This window comes from Cryptosporidium sp. chipmunk genotype I (assembly GCF_004936735.1).
Source record: "Cryptosporidium sp. chipmunk genotype I strain 37763 chromosome Unknown contig_10, whole genome shotgun sequence".
Taxonomy (NCBI): Eukaryota; Apicomplexa; class Conoidasida; order Eucoccidiorida; family Cryptosporidiidae; genus Cryptosporidium; species Cryptosporidium sp. chipmunk genotype I.
The window spans coordinates 530,576-547,390 of NW_027125596.1; the positions used below are offsets into that span (position 1 = coordinate 530,576).

General features: G+C 32.0%; 6 protein-coding genes across 6 annotated transcripts; 3 read left to right on the forward strand and 3 right to left on the reverse strand.

Annotated features, from left to right (window-relative positions):
- Positions 1 to 76: 76 nt before the first annotated feature.
- Positions 77 to 1,504, reverse strand: ELE39_000220 (rolling stone-like; the record flags this gene model as incomplete). The annotated part of the gene is made up of 1 exon (XM_067343244.1): positions 77 to 1,504. One exon carries the CDS (start codon positions 1,502 to 1,504, stop codon positions 77 to 79), a length of 1,428 nt encoding a protein of 475 aa, XP_067201178.1.
- A 1,265-nt stretch (positions 1,505 to 2,769) lies between these two features.
- Positions 2,770 to 4,317, forward strand: ELE39_000221 (coiled coil; the record flags this gene model as incomplete). The annotated part of the gene is made up of 1 exon (XM_067343245.1): positions 2,770 to 4,317. The coding sequence occupies one exon, from the start codon at positions 2,770 to 2,772 to the stop codon at positions 4,315 to 4,317; it is 1,548 nt and encodes a 515-aa protein (XP_067201179.1).
- Positions 4,318 to 4,542: 225 nt separating this feature from the next.
- ELE39_000223 (uncharacterized protein) lies at positions 4,543 to 5,217 on the forward strand (the record flags this gene model as incomplete). Its single annotated transcript, XM_067343247.1, has 1 exon — positions 4,543 to 5,217. One exon carries the CDS (start codon positions 4,543 to 4,545, stop codon positions 5,215 to 5,217), a length of 675 nt encoding a protein of 224 aa, XP_067201181.1.
- Positions 5,218 to 5,333: 116 nt separating this feature from the next.
- ELE39_000224 (uncharacterized protein) lies at positions 5,334 to 6,845 on the reverse strand (the record flags this gene model as incomplete). The annotated part of the gene is made up of 1 exon (XM_067343248.1): positions 5,334 to 6,845. The coding sequence occupies one exon, from the start codon at positions 6,843 to 6,845 to the stop codon at positions 5,334 to 5,336; it is 1,512 nt and encodes a 503-aa protein (XP_067201182.1).
- A 1,330-nt stretch (positions 6,846 to 8,175) lies between these two features.
- Positions 8,176 to 8,814, forward strand: ELE39_000225 (hydrolase; the record flags this gene model as incomplete). The annotated part of the gene is made up of 1 exon (XM_067343249.1): positions 8,176 to 8,814. One exon carries the CDS (start codon positions 8,176 to 8,178, stop codon positions 8,812 to 8,814), a length of 639 nt encoding a protein of 212 aa, XP_067201183.1.
- Positions 8,815 to 9,405: 591 nt separating this feature from the next.
- ELE39_000226 (ISWI related chromatinic with an apicomplexan specific domain) lies at positions 9,406 to 15,831 on the reverse strand (the record flags this gene model as incomplete). Its single annotated transcript, XM_067343250.1, has 1 exon — positions 9,406 to 15,831. One exon carries the CDS (start codon positions 15,829 to 15,831, stop codon positions 9,406 to 9,408), a length of 6,426 nt encoding a protein of 2,141 aa, XP_067201184.1.
- Between the last annotated feature and the right edge of the window lie 984 nt (positions 15,832 to 16,815).

A 16,815-nucleotide genomic window follows, 5' to 3' on the forward strand; every position in this document is an offset into this window, starting at 1 on the left:
AGTATCAAGTTCATGTGGACATGCAATTTCTTCCCCAAAATTAAAATATAAATATTTTCCCGCCCATACATGCCAATCACACGTAATAATTGACTCTAAACTCTTTAGAGCTAACATCATCACTAGGAAGAGGATCAATGATATGATTTCTTGAAAAACCAACAAAGAACCAAAGGATGTTTGCAGTAAGAAATAATAAAAAGAATATTCCAATGCTGCATGGAATAGAGACTGCAGGATCTGCAAAGTTAATAGCCGAGTAAATAAAGCCAAGATCGTCTTGGGATTGTGGATTTGGGAGCTTAAGAATAAAGTAAACAATTGTGAATATCATGTATATAAGGCAATAAAGGAATGAATAGAATGCCTGAGAAATAAAAAATGGTATAGTAGTAAAATATGTGTCCAGTGAAAGTAAAACAGCCGTAAGACCATGTTTATTGAAGGTTAAGAAAGAAAAACCATCAACTCCAACAGGAGATATTATGCTCATTGACCAGTAAACGATGGAAACAATAAAAGATGCTGGTAATGCAATTGCATGGAATACCCACATAAGTCTAATTAATAGTGGTAAATTAATATTTGTTGTAGTATTATCCATTCTTTGGTTAATTTCATCAGCAAAATGTGGTCTGTCTGTTTCTTTACAGTATTTTATAATAAACATATGAGATTTTAAATGATTGTAATATCTTACAAAAATGTTTCTGGTTTTTTTGGGTAAAATGTATTCATTTTTTTCTTCAATTTTATTGTCTATTACATTCTTATTCAAATTTTCTGGTGATTCAAAAGCTGTTGAAATTGAAACAATGCTTGCATGGCCATAAGAAGCTTCTTTATTCTTATTACTATTATTGCTATTTTCAAGATTTAATTCAACCATTTGAACTTCGTTAAATTGTGTATTTTTTTGATTACTTGAGTAGCCATTAGTTTTATGATCAGATACAACAATTTTTTCATTGTGCTTTGAATGATCAATATGCTCAAATTTTGGATTCAAAACATTCAATATTGAACCACGAGGTCTATTATTAATATTTTGATGAGCAATATCACTATCATCAAGTTTTAAATGAATTCTTCCGCCAATTGATGGACTACCAGTAACTTTCAAAAAGTTTATGTACTTTTTTCTACCAATAGAGTTATTTGCATACGAATATATAGTTGAAGTTGTTGCAAAGAAATAGTAAATAATAGTTACTGCATATGTCCAATTTGTAACATATACTCCCCAATACATAGCATATCCCAACTTATAATAATTAGATACATCCAATCCAAGCATAAAAAGTAGATATAGAAAAACAGATAGTCTTAGATAAATCAAAAACCATTGAGGAATAATCCAAGAACAATTAAAGTGATTAGTTTGTTCAAACTCATCAAAGGTAAATGTAATTCTATTAATAGCTCTGTTTACTTTATACTCCCATAGAAATCTCTGCAAAATTAATTTCCATCCTCTTTTAACATTTTCTGAAACAGCTACCATTTTTATTTTAATATAAGAATACTTTTTTTGTTGAAAATAACAACCTATTTTATATCTACTACAAGTTATGTATTTTCTTTCTTCTCACACAATTTTTTGAAGAGGATCTTTAACTGTAATTTTGTGATACAACAATTTTTTTAGTGTTACTTCAAATTAGTTTTTACACTTAATATTAAAAGAGAACTTAATTAATGAATTGTAAAATTCTAAATACGATAATGTATCTACAACAAAATTCTGAAATGAGTTATTTCTTGGTACTTTGTATTGTTAATTACATACAGTATTGTCGAGGGTGATCAATGTACACTTAAGTATTCCTTCTTTAAATAAATTTAAAGTAATACAAACATAATTTATTTTGTGCATTAAATCTGAAGATACTCTAAAATTGTCATTCTACCAAAAAAACGGTTATTTTAATCAAATTTTCTATTTAATCATTCATTCGGTTGTTCCTCAACAGTCGTTTTATCTACCGTTACATTAATCTATTTAATATTTCACACTTAATTATTTAACACCTCGATATTTACCGCCAAATTTTTCCCCTTTATTTTACACCCCCAAAGAATTATTATTTATTAAACTAGTTGGCGCCGTTAGGCGTCAACTAGTTTAATGTGGGCATTTTATATGTAATATGAAAAGAATTATTGTGGGGAAACTATTAAAAAGTAGGGTTAATAATAAGATCACTGCAGTTGAAGATTTTCTTTAATTTGTTTTGTTCAATTTTTTATTCTTTTATCTCATTAATAGTTAATACGATTATCTATTATAGCTAGTTAAATTTTGTAGAAAACACGAGATTAAAACTCATGAATGCACATTACATGCACTTGAACACACTTTAATGATCTCTCGGGTAGATTTCATATTTAAAATATTGAATAATTTTATGAATAGTTTAACAATTCATTAATTATGTGATTATTTAAACACTGTGTAAGCTTTTATCCAATAATTATGTTATTTTTTAATTTAATAAAAAAAAGCTGTTTGATCTTTAGTGGCGTATAATGTCTTTGGTAAAATGTTAATAAATGATTATTTGAAATAATTATAAAAGTAAACAGAGAAGTTTAAATACAAAGTTGAGTAATGAATATTAATTTTTAGTATGAATATACTCTATAAACTTGTTTAGGTAAAATATAAAAGGGAAAGAAAGCGAATATTGGTAAACTTTAATATTCCTCCTTTTGAATATTAAATTAATATATTAAATTCAGAAAAAAAAAATCGAAATCAAAAGGAAAATGTCAGTAACATCAAGAACCAATACTTTATTCACACTACCAGGAGTTTCGCAATATGCTAGAACTGGTAGTTTTAATACAGTAATTGATCACTTAGAATTAGAAAATAACAATTTGGATGTAGTTAAAGAAGGTCAAAGCACAAAAAGAGTATGTAATTTATCAAAGCCTAGCAAAAAAGTTGAGTCAGAAAGCAAAAAAGACATATTATGTCAAAAAAAGAACAAAAATGTCAACTATCACGAATTAGAGGTTCAATTAATGATGAAAGATAGAATGATAGAGGAGTTATTGGAAGAAAACGGCAAATTAATTGAAAATATGAATAAGATAGAACAAGATAAGATAGACGAAACAAATAGAATACAGCAAGGAACAGAAATGATATTACAACAAGTAGTAGAAGATAATGAATGGTATAAGGCACAATTCTTGGAAATGAAGAATGAATTAGAAAAGGCAATATCTCAGACTAGAAACAAAGGAAGAGAAATAACTTCATTGGAGAAACGTTGTAAAAATTTGATAGAAGAAAAAGAAACAATACAAAATTTTTTGGATGAGTTGACTGTACAATATGATGAGAGAATTTATCAATTACAGAAACATAATCAAAATATTGGTAATATAGGTCAGTTAGTGAAGAAATATCTCGGATACAGTAATCGAATAAGAAAACATAAGGAAAAGTTACCAGATGCTCCGTATTGTTCAATAAGCGAAATAATACAAAAAATTAAAGAATTATTAATTGTTGAAAATAATTTTTCAAAAATTAAGTATTTGGTAGACCAAATAGAATTAAATGCATTAAACTTTGAGGCAGAAATTGGAGAAATATTGGATAAAATTAATTGTAAAAATTCTAATAATCAAGAATTTAATGAAAATATTGATAGTGAAGTTAATTTAAATGGTTATAGTGAATCAGTAATAGAAAAGCAAAATGATTTGTTAAATAGTGATTTTCAGAGAATTAATAGTGAACTAGAAAGTGCAAAAAGTGAAATTAAACAATTAAAATTTGAAATTGCTAGAAAAGCTGAGATAATTGAAGAATTAAAAAATGCAAATAAAAATGATAAATTAGATATTCTTGATAATATTAATAATACAAAGGAAGATTCAAAAATTAAAGCTCTAGAGGAGAAAGTTGGAATTCTAGAAAATGAAAAGTATGAATTAATTAAAAAGATTGCAAATATTAATCGAAATAATATAAATAAAGAACATAATATTAATAATGAATATATCAATAGAAAGTTGTTAGTAATTACAGAAGAAGGTTTTTCTTCCGAAATTAATATTAATAAAGATATAGATAATAATGAGGAAGATAACGTTCCAATCTATAATAGTTTAAATATTACAAGTCCTACGAGAGATTCCGATAAAGATGATAAGAATGAAATCAATAATAATGAACAAGTACAACAAGTCTCAGTTTCTGATATTATTGATAAATATATAAAGTACCCTATTGATTATAATAATGGAAAAAGGCAAATTATACAAAGAAACTCTATTCAAAGAAATAGGTATTATTAAATAAATAATTAAATTAGATAGGATTTAATTTTTCATTAATTTCTTGTGTGCTTATTGGTGGGGAAAAATGGGATATTTAAATTTTTGTTTTTATATTAAAAAATATTTTTCCAAGGTTTAAACTTTGCAACCCGGCGCACAATTTTGCATGTCCTCTTAAAATTAATTTAAATTAAAATAAATAAAATTATTAATAACAATAAATCCATCTAATATTTTAATTTAATGGCTGAGGTTATTGACATAGAAGAGTTTTTAAATACCATTGAAAGAAGAATTCAAAAATGTGAAGATATCATTTCTTTACAAAAAGAAGACTTTGGAAGCAAGCATAATCTGGGAGTTTCAAAGAAATCTAAGGAAAATACTTCATTGACTCCCACTATTCAAAATAGGTTTGCAATTGGTCAGAATAGTTTGATGGCTAGTTTGGAGAATGAAATTCAAGAGCTTGATAAAATTAAAGACGATCAAAACTATTCCATAAATTACAAGTTAGATCATATTGAAGCAATAATTAAAAAAATATTTAGTTTAGGACCTCTGGAAAATTGGTTATCTACTTATGAAACAATTAAAGCCTATTTAGAAATGGACTCTGCCGATTTTGAGTCTTCTGTATTAACTTTAGATTTGAGAAAAGCCTATATAATGGAACATTTTGATGAATTTAATACAATTAAGACTCAATTAATTGAGTTGGAAAATTTGTTACCATTTTTAAATCAAGAAATAGACATTGACAGTATTAATAATACTGGTAAAAAATTGAAGGATTTGGAAAATAGGTTTAAAAGAATCAGCAATGAGACTAAGTTATTATGGGAAAACCTTGAAAAATTAGTATTTTCTTATTCAAATTTTGTCTATAAATATAATATTTTAACTTTAAATCAATGAACCTATGATTAATTTAAATTTTATTAAAAGAATTTTAAAAAATAAATAAAACAAGTATTATTTGAAAATCATTAGTATAATTTAATTATATTTTTATTACTATGTATATTATTCAACTAGCCAAATTCATCAATGTAATAAGATTCTTTTTTAGTACTTTTAATCATACTCTTAAGAATATTAATTCTTTCACTTATATCTTTGGTATTTGATAATTTGCTCATTAGTTGTTCTCTTGTATATAATGGAGTTATTTTTCTTTTGTTTGTTGGTGACTTTAATTCAGAAATACTCTCATTCCAATCATTTATATGATAATTGTTATTAATAGACTTTTCATAGTTATTTTTTCTTTGTATACTTTTATTGAGCTTTTGGAAATACCTGTAATAAGAATGATTGTCAGATTCAAATTCAGAAGTAATTGTTGAATTATATTTTGGTGCATAGTCTCTATAATTGTAGAAATCATCATGATCGTCATTGAAATTGAATCTATTACTTAAAGCACTTGTATGCCTGGAAATTGAATTATTTTGAGTCCTACGAACTGAATCTATTGCAGATCTTAAAGCTGAATTCTTACCATTTGTTCTTGAAGAAGATGAGAAGGATGAGTAATAGGCAGGAAGAGAACTTGTAGAATGAGAGCCACTATATTGATAATTTCCAGTTTTGGAAGAATCTTTAATAAATCTATAAGCTTTTATCTGACTATGTAGTAAATCTGAACCTGAAAGTTTTGAGTTAAAAATGTTAATATCATTATTTTGTTTATCAATAAATGGTGAATTATTATTTTCGTGAGAATGATTCAAATATGATGGAACTCTAAGTTCCGATAATTCCAAAGTTCCACGTGTATTTGGTGAATGAAGTTGATTTGTTATATTGTCATAACTATTTGCGATCTTTTGAGACTCCTCTTCATCTTGTTCTTGATGATTTTCTCTTCCATCTACCACTTTATTATTATTATTATTATTATTAAATTCAGCTAAATTACGTAAATTTTCGTGTAGATTAAAATTTTCAAGCTTAATTAATTCAACCATTTCCTTAAGGCATGTAATGATATTAATATTCTCTAAAGCTTGCAAGTTTTTAATGTTATTATTGAATGTGGATCTTAGGTGTAATATAATTTCTGAATCAATTTCTTGCAATTTAATAGCTAATATATAGTCTTTTTCTTTTGTATGTTCATCAAAGGTATTACCAAAAGGCCTTGTATTTGGAATTTTATCCATATATTCACAGTATTTCATCAAGTTAAATGAGAATAAGTTTTCAGATGAAGAGTTATCATCAATCATTTCAAGAAAATTTAGTAATGAATACTTTTGAGAGACTTTATCACGATCACTCAGTATCTTTCCTCTAATAATATCCCATAAAAAATAACCTTCCCAAGGTCCACCCAGCTTTGTAGTAAGTTCTATTGGGTTGAATGATGTCATTATTATTTTTAAAATATAACTTGATTCATTAACATAATTGGTATCTTTATGGTTCAAAGACTCTTCTCTATCCTCAAATTCTAACAATATTGCTGAAATTGCCAACTTGAATTCAATTTCATTCTGAGAGATTACTGTGAAAATCTTCTTTATACATTTTCCTTTCATTTTTTTAAACGTATTTTCGTAGAAATATTTCTCTACTTACTTAAAACTTGTAATGCATTATTAAAATATATTTGTTTATTTGTTTAAAAATTCGTTAATTTATAAATTATTATACATGCACACATTTGCAATACTGAAGCTTAAGAAGATTCAGAAAATGATCGGATTCTCCATTTATTATAGAAATGTATTAATATGTACAAGAGCATAAGGATAAAGTAATATGAAGTCTTTTTGAAAAAAAAAACTTTCTTTAATTTCACTTATTACAAAATAGCTGGAATTCAAGATTAATTAGATGATTATTAAGTTATGTAATTGAATGATATTTAATAATAGCAACTTTCTCTTGATGATTACTTTAGCCTCTTCTTCGCTAAATTAAGTACATCTTTCAAAATAAATTATTGAAATTTGTAAAAGTAGAAGGAAAAAAAAAATTCGCCAAAATTAAATTATTCACCAAAAATTCTTATATTTAATTTGAATATTTGTTGGTTTGGCGCCAGACTTTGCTTGTACTGTTAATATTGTGGGGAATTCCCAGTAAAAAAAAATATAACTTTTTATAAATATAATTCCAATAATAATAATAATAATAATAGGCAATTTTTATATAAATAGATTTATTTTATGTAAAAATTTTGGTCACATATTTTTATATTTTATTTGTCAGTAACTAGCATTAATAATTCTAATTGAATGGATTTTCTATTCAAAAAATATATATATTTTCATATAATTTATAAATACATATGTAATTTTTATGTTTAAATTAATTCAACAGTTTTTTTAATTATTTAATTTCAAATATTTAAAATTAATTTTTACTCTTAAATTTTCTATTTACTACTTTCAGATATTTTCTGCATGCACTACATGTACTTTATATATTTATAAATTTTCGTGTGGACAGAAATTATATACATAAATACTTTTATTAAAAAAATTAACATAAAATTATAATTTTAAAAGAGAAAAATAGGAGAAAATATTCGAGTTGTATAAGTAATTATTGTTTTGATAAAACAAAATAATATTGCAGTTTATATTAATTAATTCTTTTTTTTTCTTCTGTTTTCTCTTTCTAATTTCTTTTTATCTCTTAATATTATCAATTAAGAAGATAATAGGTATATATAAGAACTAAACTGAAATTAAATATGATTAATGATTGAAATTTTAATTTGATTTAGGATTTAAACTTTAGAATTTTCTTAATTAATTAATAACAAGAATAAAAGGAATAGTAGAGTTAATAGAAGAAATAAAAAGGGAGGAAAATCGTTATATTTAATAAAATATTAATAATTCAATCTTATTTATAATTATGAAGATGAAAAATAAAAACTACCTGGATAAATTCAGATCATTCGTTATTGTAATTCATGAAGAATATGGGTGTTTACTTTTAAAATCATCTAAAAAAGGTAAATATGATATTTTTCAATTGCCAGGTGGAAGGCTAGATGAAAAAGATTTAATGATTATTAATTCAGAAACTAGTAATGATCTTCATGAGTATAATAATATAATAAACATGGTTCCAAGAGAGAGCTCTTTTAAGATAGCAGCAGCTAGAGAATTGTATGAAGAAACTGGATTAGACTTTAGAAATCGTCTTGATATGTTAAAGCCATTGGAATTTGACCTACCCAAAAAATGGAGATTTTTTTACTTGAACATTACTAATTTTGAAATGGTTGAAAATCAAGACAAAAATAGAAGTTACTACTTTAATTCACTTGAAGAAATTTTCAAGTACTTTAAATCAATAATATATAATATAATGTATAACTGTTTTAATGTAACTAACATTAACATAAGGCTGTCTAAAGAACACGAAAGTTTCTTGTTTGAAAAAGACTTGGTAAAAGCCTCTGAACTGGTTAAATCACACAGTAAAGGTTTTTGCGCCAAAGCATTATTACTTTTTAAAGAAAACTACAAAATATATACTAAGTACTAGCTTTGTCTCTTCCTTTCAATTCTTATCTAATTTAAACTTCCCTCAATACTAGTTACTAATACATGTACTCCACTATCCATATCACTCAAAAAAACAACAGAAATTTTTTGGAATATTCAAATTTTTCTTCAAAATACAAAAAAAAATGTTAAGTAATTATAACAAAAAAACTACCAGCTAAAATATAACAATTATAAATCATTATATTACTATCATTAAAATTTCGATAATTAACTTTCTTAAAAATATCTCCCCCGCTATCTACCCAAAGTTCAATTTTTGTTTTCTGTATTAAATCATTTTTATCGTATTTTAAATACAGTAATATTCATCCACAAAATCGTGCATGCATGCGCGCGCTCACTAAAAAAAATGACGTGTTAAAAAATGAATAATAAAGTAGAATAAAAATTAAAATAGTGATAATTATAGTTGTAGTGGTAGCTGTTAATTCTTTTGTTTTGATGGAGTAATTTTTTATTGAATAGTTGAAGATATTGCATACTTCACTTTTTAAAATGTATAATAATAATAGTAATATTTCCAGATTAAAATACCCGAGAACAAGAGAATAATTATTTGGGATATGAATTAAAGATTCTTATCTGATGATGATGGAAGTGGGAGGTCCATAGACAACTCAGGATTCTGATTATTGCTTCTACTATTGTCTATAACTTTAACCTTATTTGGAGGAGAGTCCCCTCCACTTATTGGGATGCTTTTGATTGTTTCTGTAAAGCCCCCACTATTATTGCCGTTGCTAATATTGGCAGAACCTGTTCCTTGATTAATAATGTTTCCATTGCTATTTTCAGTCTTTAAAGCATCGATCGCTCTCTTTTTACTTCCCAATGGTGGAGAAGGCGGGTTGGATGTAGAGAAGTTCGTTGTGCTATTGGTAGCCGAGGCAGCAGCAGCGGCTGCTACTGCCATTGACGCTGCCATATTGGCTCCAACAAACATGTTAGCTCTATTTGCCGCCGCCATATTAGGATTGGATACTCCAAAGAAAAGGGGAGCTGAAGCAGCAGCGGCTGCTGCTGCTGCTGCTGCAGAAACGGGATTTCCTGTGGTAAAGATACCATATGGATGAGGAGGAGCTGTTGTCTGAACCATTGGAAAAGGGAGGATTGGCTGAGGATGTCTGAATCCAACCACAGAAACTGCTGCTGCCGCTGCTGCTGCTGCATATCTGGCTCTAGCTAAGGACACTGCAGCGTCATTCATTCTCTGCTGAATGGCTACTGCTGCTGCACTCATAGTTGAAGAGGTTGGAATGGAACATCCAGAAAAGGTTCCAATACCTGATTGGTCTCCTCTTCCCAAAGCCTGCTTGGAGTTTCTTGAATTATTGGGCAAACCTCCTCCAAGTCCTAGATAAGCAGCCATAGCTCCAGAAGGAATTCCTCCGCCATTACCTTCGTGCATCAAAAGTCCAGAGTTAGAAACGCTCATACCTCCAACGCCTGACTGAAGATTCATATTTCCGACTCCCAAAACATTGGAAGACCCTTGAATCTGACTCATTCCAGTCCCTGGAGCTCCATAAACCACGCTTCTTGCAACATTCTGACGGCCAATATAGGCAGTACCAGAGGGTGTAATAATCTTGTGGAGGTTACAAGAAAGAAAGCAGTCCCTTAGGAATTCCTCTGCGACCTTTTGAGTAGCTTTTCTGTAGCTTTCCCATCCTCCGTTAATTTTTTCAGGGTCAGTCAGCTCAGATGGGAACTCCACCTGAAAAGTATTCAATGTCTGTATAAAGTTATCCAAAACTGACTGCCTCTTTTCGTATTCTTGCTCTGCTTCGTCTGGAAGAAGAGGACAGCTTCTTCTAGTATGCATTCTCCCAGATAATCCACAAAGAGAACAGTATGAGCGTGTTTGAAACTTGGAGTCCACTCCTCCATTCTTTGAAAGCAGAATAAACTCCTCCACTGATTTAATTTTAGTCCCATCTGCTAACTGTAAAGGCTGACCTGTCTGTACATCAATTTGAGTTACTCCAGAAGGCACTGAAACCTTAACAACTTCCAAAGGATAAGGACATCCTGATACATCATGGAATGGAAGAAGACAATTGTCGCATAAACGAAGCCATTCCCCGGGAGGTCTCATCCAAGGACTCTTTCGCAATCCTCCAATTTGTTTCTCAAGATCAGGGTCAGTTTCACCATTGGTACCGCTTGTGGCTGCTGCCAAAATGGCTGCCTCATGTTTTGCATTCTCCTGAATATATTCTTGTTGGAGTTTATATAGTAGGGGTGGGAAAAGTCTTTCGAATCCCTTCCTAATAAGGGACTCAGTAAGCTTCCAAGCAGCTTCAATGTTTCTCTTTCTCCCTGATAAATAGGGGCTTGTTCTATTTCCTGAATTTGGACCAAGATGAGCGAATTGATCCAAGTTCTTCTGGCCAGACTTCAGTACGTCCGATTTAAGTTGCTCGTTCATCTTTCTTCGACGTTGCTGTTCCTCTAAAAGCTGCTGTCTGGAAAGCTTCTTCCTGATTTCCTGCTGTTGAAGCGCCTTACATTTTGAGCAAAGGAAAAGTATCATAGAGTCTCTTGAAACGTTCCATCCTCTCTTGTTCAAATTCTCAAAAAAGCTATCTAAGACTTGGTGTCTTGCATACTCAGGTGGAAAACAGTCAATGCAAAATGTGGTGGGGCATTCGCTACAGTGAATAAGGAGTCCTCCTGCTTGAGTAGCTCTTCTAAAGCAAAGACAACATTCATGCCAAGGACAAATCCATGTTCTAGGCGGTACCTTGTCCAGTCCCAAACATTGAGACCAGTGATAAGACTTTGGACACCTGTTGCAATTAATTAGTCCCATCTTCTTCATATATTCATCAACCTGGGCCACTGACCCACTTGGTTTGCTAATACCTCCTGTCTGCGAGCTGGAACTCGAAGAACTTGTAGCCGACTCCTTAGAATTTGCATCCTTACCATTATTAGTAGTGTTTGTGGTGCTATTACTATTACCGTTACTACCACCATTGGAAATATCTCCATAATTTGGTGGCGAACCACAACATCCGGTACCTATTACTGTTCCTCCACCAGCTGATGAAGAACCTGAATTGCCACTATTCCCGTTAGAACTGGAGTTGGTCCTATCCTTATTTCCAGTATTGGAACATTCCAGCTTTGCCTGTCCACAACGGAAACAGCTCCTCTCGTGCTTAAGTGTAGGTTTCTTATCTTCACTACTTCTGGATTTCATCTCCCAATGCAGAGGATTATACACAGGAGGAGGAGGCTTTCTAGTCCTCTTGGATCTCCATAAGCTGTCATCATCGCCTCCACTAGTTGTAGGGGAGATGTTGATAGATGTAGTGTCGACGTTCTGTGTAGTCAGATTACTCGTTACTGGGTCCAAGACTTCATCTGAAGGAGACGTATTAACATTGGACATTGTCTTAGTTGAGCTTGATCCATTAATGCCACCAGACCCCCCAGCCGCTCCACTTGGGTTATCGTCAATCTCATCGCAAAGAATATCAGTTATGTCCACCTCCTCATCAGCTTTAAGGGCCACTTGCTGTCCATCCTCTCCAGAAAGCACATTTTGGATGTCATCACCCTTCTCCTCTTCCTCCTTTTGCATTAGCACATCCTCATCAGGAATTGGAACTCTTTTTCTGTCCATCAAAGCCTCCAAGTCTAGTCCAAACAGACTGGAAGTATCTCCCAAATGCATCAAAGCTCTCCTACCGTACCTGATAAGTTTTGTCACCTCTTCAGCTGAAAGCTTCTCCTCAGCAACAAACTGATCATTTTCAAAGACCTTGGAATGTACATCAGTAGATTCTGCCTGACTATGGCTATCGTCTCTAGCAGAGCCTTTAATAATCATCTTGTCAAGCTTAAGCTTTTGCTCACGCCCAAAAACCATTCTCTCTTCCACACTCCATTCAGTAACCAACTTCCAAATACAAACATCTCTAGTCTGTCCAATCCTATGAGCTCTATCCACAGCCTGAAGATCGACAAACGGATTCCAATCCTCATCATACATAACAACGTGATTTGCACTAACCAGGTTGATCCCTAATCCTCCAGCTCTTGTACATATCAAATAAACCAATACATAGTTATCCGGAAGTCCAAACTCCCTAATATCTAGCTCTCTTATTAGCTTGTTTGTACTACCATCCAGTCTCATATACTGCCAACCTCTCCACAAGCAATAATTCTCCAATTCATCCAGAATCAGTTGAAACTGTGTAAAGATCAATATCTTGTGCATCTTGCACCTTCTCGACCCTTGGTCTGAAGATGTATTTATCGGTATCTGTTTGGTACCATTATCAGAATTATCATTGTTACTACTATTATTATTAATATCACTTTCAGCCTTAACTTCACCATTGGCATTGCCATTAATGCTACTATTATCGGCATCCACGTCCATCTTTACTACTCCCTTTTCTTGAACTCCAATCTTTTCAGAGTCTAAAGTAGTTTCTGAACTCTCAATCTTGACTTTTTCTTCAGCCTTCTTGGAACATTTGTCATACATATACTGGGAATATATATCTTTGAAATCTGAGCTTTTAAAGCTTTCCTCAAATTCATCAGTAACCTGATAAGTATCTTCGAATGAAAGAATTTCATGAATTGTGTTTTCCTTACTTGCTTTCAAATCCTTCTCTTTAGTGTTGGATGAATTTGAGGAACCTCCAGAAGTATACCCAGGCCCAGATGCAATAGCACCTCCTTTGTTTCTCAATTCAAATATTCTCGATTTGATAGACCTTATCTGTTCCCGAGTGTACTTGTCGTGGCTTTCCTTATAATTGGGAATATACTTGCAGTTCTCTCTGTGTAGTTGCATTAAAAGCTTATCCAAGAAGAAAAGCTTCGAAGATCCCTTGACATGCTCCCAGCCAAAAGAACTCTTTAGCTTGTAGGCATCGTCAGTTACTTCAGCCAATAGATCCGGAGAAGCCTCAGCAAATACACTAAAAAGTTTATCGAGCTGAGATGATCTAGCGACCAACCCTCTAGGATGAGAGCAACAAATCCTCATCTTGATGACTAACCCAAGCAGTTTTCTGAAAGAGACATCACCATGAACGTTACCCACATCTAAAAGACGTTTGTACCACTGCCAACCAGAAGGAGAGAGAGGGAGCCATATATCACGAATAATCTTATCGGGTAGCTTAATTACCAAATCTTTAGTACGTCTCAATAGCAGTTTTTGTAGTAGACAATGAAACAACTTCACTCTCTTTGAGTCAACTTTAATACCTAAAGCATCCAAATCATCGATATTCTCGTCATCATCAGATCCATGGTTTCCATTTCCACTTGAAGACGAACTGCTACTGCTATTAGCACTTTTTGTTATATCTTTCATCTGAAATATCTTCTCAAAAATCTCAGAGTCCTGTAAAATATCGGGGTATAAAAAGTTCAAAAGAGTAAAAAGCTCCTTTAAGGAGTTCTGAAGCGGAGTTCCAGTGAGTAAAACTCTCATAGATCCGCTCACTCTGTCCATTGAGTGTCTTATTCGCCCCCCCTCATTCTTAATTCTATGTGCCTCATCCAGGACAATGCATTGCCACCTAAAGTTGTCAACAAAAAATGACTCTTCAGTAACAACAGTCTCGTACGTTGTAATATATAAGTCGTAGAGACCATCCGAAGCCACAGGATCCATCATTGCATGCTCTCTCTCCCATCTACTCCCACAAATTTTTGTCAGAGTCAGTCCCGGAGTAAACCTCCGAGCCTCTCTAGCCCAATTACCCACAGTGGACAACGGAACCACAATCAAATGGGGACCAGTAATTCCTAAAGCCTTTAAACACGCTAAAAATGTTAAAGTCTGTATAGTCTTACCCAGACCCATCTCATCAGCCAAAATGGCTCCTCCTTTAATTGAAAATGCACACAGTAACCAGTGGACGCCATACCTCTGATAGTCCTTCAATTCTATCCCCTCGCTCAAAATCTGTAATGACATTTCTTTTGCCTTTATATGCGCCTCTCGATACTTTGGCGCGTCCATGAATTCTGGGAAGTTGGCGCCGTCGCTTGCATGGTGGGAATGCGCGGGATCTTCAGTGTCAGATGAAGAGTCCAACCGATTGGACTCCGAGAAGTCCGCGTCAGAGTCCGAGTTCAAATCGGAGGCGGCATCGTCTTCTTGTATCTTTCGGATTCTCCTCTTCTTCGCTGAGATTGTGTTTGAGGATTGGTTTTGTTGTTGGTTAAGATTAGCTTTTCGATATGTTTCAGCATTCTTTTTGAGTCGTTCCAGGACCTTTCTTGAAACAAAAGGGGAGATAGCCTGTCTGTTTTCCCAAAGAAAGACATCTCTATTAATGCTCGACTGTTTAATTTGCTTCTTGATACAGTTCTGCCATTGTTGGGAAAGCTTGTATCGTTCAGACTTGGTCATCCTTTTGTGCCTCATATTCTTTAGAGGGTCCTCACCCCTACATACAGGGCATTTCCATTTGTCGCCGTCAAAGGCAAAAACCTCAGTTTCAATACACTTTGGATGGTATGAATACGTGCAAAAATCACATCCTAACAGCTTTCCGCCCTTTTGGCAAACGTAGCAGCTATCGCTGTTGATATCAGTTTCGTCATTAGTCTTCTTAGTGCCTCCTAGTGTTCGAACGTCGCCAGTCTGCTTATTTTTATGTTTACCTGATCCTGAGTCATTATCGCAGTTCGGGCAGTACCAAGTTGGTGAGTCAGGTTCCTCCTCTAAGCCTAAACATCCTAAATGAGCAGATTTAGGACATCCATCACAATATAACATAATATCACCTGTCTCATTGTCTCGACATATATAGCAAAAATCTTCGTTATTTTTACAATCAGGACAACAAAATGACTCCTCATCAATCTCCGTATCGTTGCTTACCAGATTACAGTTACGTAAACAGTCTAAGTGAAATACTTTTCCACATTGACTACATCTCAAATCTGTATCGCCATCACGGCAGATATCGCAATAACGTCTTAAACCTTTTCCTTGTCTAGCCATTATTGTTAAACCTGAGGTGGTTATTAATTTGAGTAAAAGACTTCTTGTCTAAAGTCCGGATGTATTTGTATGGTATAGGAATAGTAAGTAATCAAATATATTTGTACATATACACATACATATATATTTATATATATTTATATATTTATATATATATATATATATATATAAATATATAAATATAGCTAACTTTTACAAAAGTGTATTCCAGTCCAATATTATAATATGAATCTTCAGGTCCAAATTACGAGATTCTGTATAAATCTCAGTCCAGAATTAGAGTATAAGCCTTCCAAGATTTTGACCTCCTTTATTTTGTAGTATTTTATCGGTGCCTTATAGTTTTATCTTGGATCCTTAGTAAATTTTCTCAAACTTGTATGTGCCGAGCCCCTCAATCATATACTCATAATAATATGACATCCAATTATTGGGCTCGACTCCTCCTATCGTAAGCAAATTTTAAAAAAAAGGCGACTAAGCTCTTTCTCTTATTTTCTTCTTTTTTAATTACTCTCTTTAAACATTTTCATATTTTGTGCAAACTATCTACTTAAATAGCAGACATACAGACGTACATACGTATTGACTGTCCAATAATATGTGTAGTTACTTGCTATTCCATCACGCGGCTGTCTGCACCTACCCTCCCTTTCTAATATCTATTATTGAGACATATATGTATAATGGTTTTAAAAAAAATTCAGTGAAAGTGCTTCAGTTTTTTTTATTCCACTTTATTTTTTTTTAATTACTTGAGGTTATCTTACACCCAAATTTGGTTTTTCTAAAGTTTTCAATGTCATGCATTTTACACCCATTTTGCCAATTTTCACCGGTATACATTTTTTAACATATGTGGGGATTGGCACGTGTATTTTTTCTCTCTAGTTGATTTTTTTTTAAGTTTCCTGGGAATTTTACTAAGTTTTCTACGTTCTATTGAAACTGGATCCCTATATACATGGAACTAGAAGCACTAGT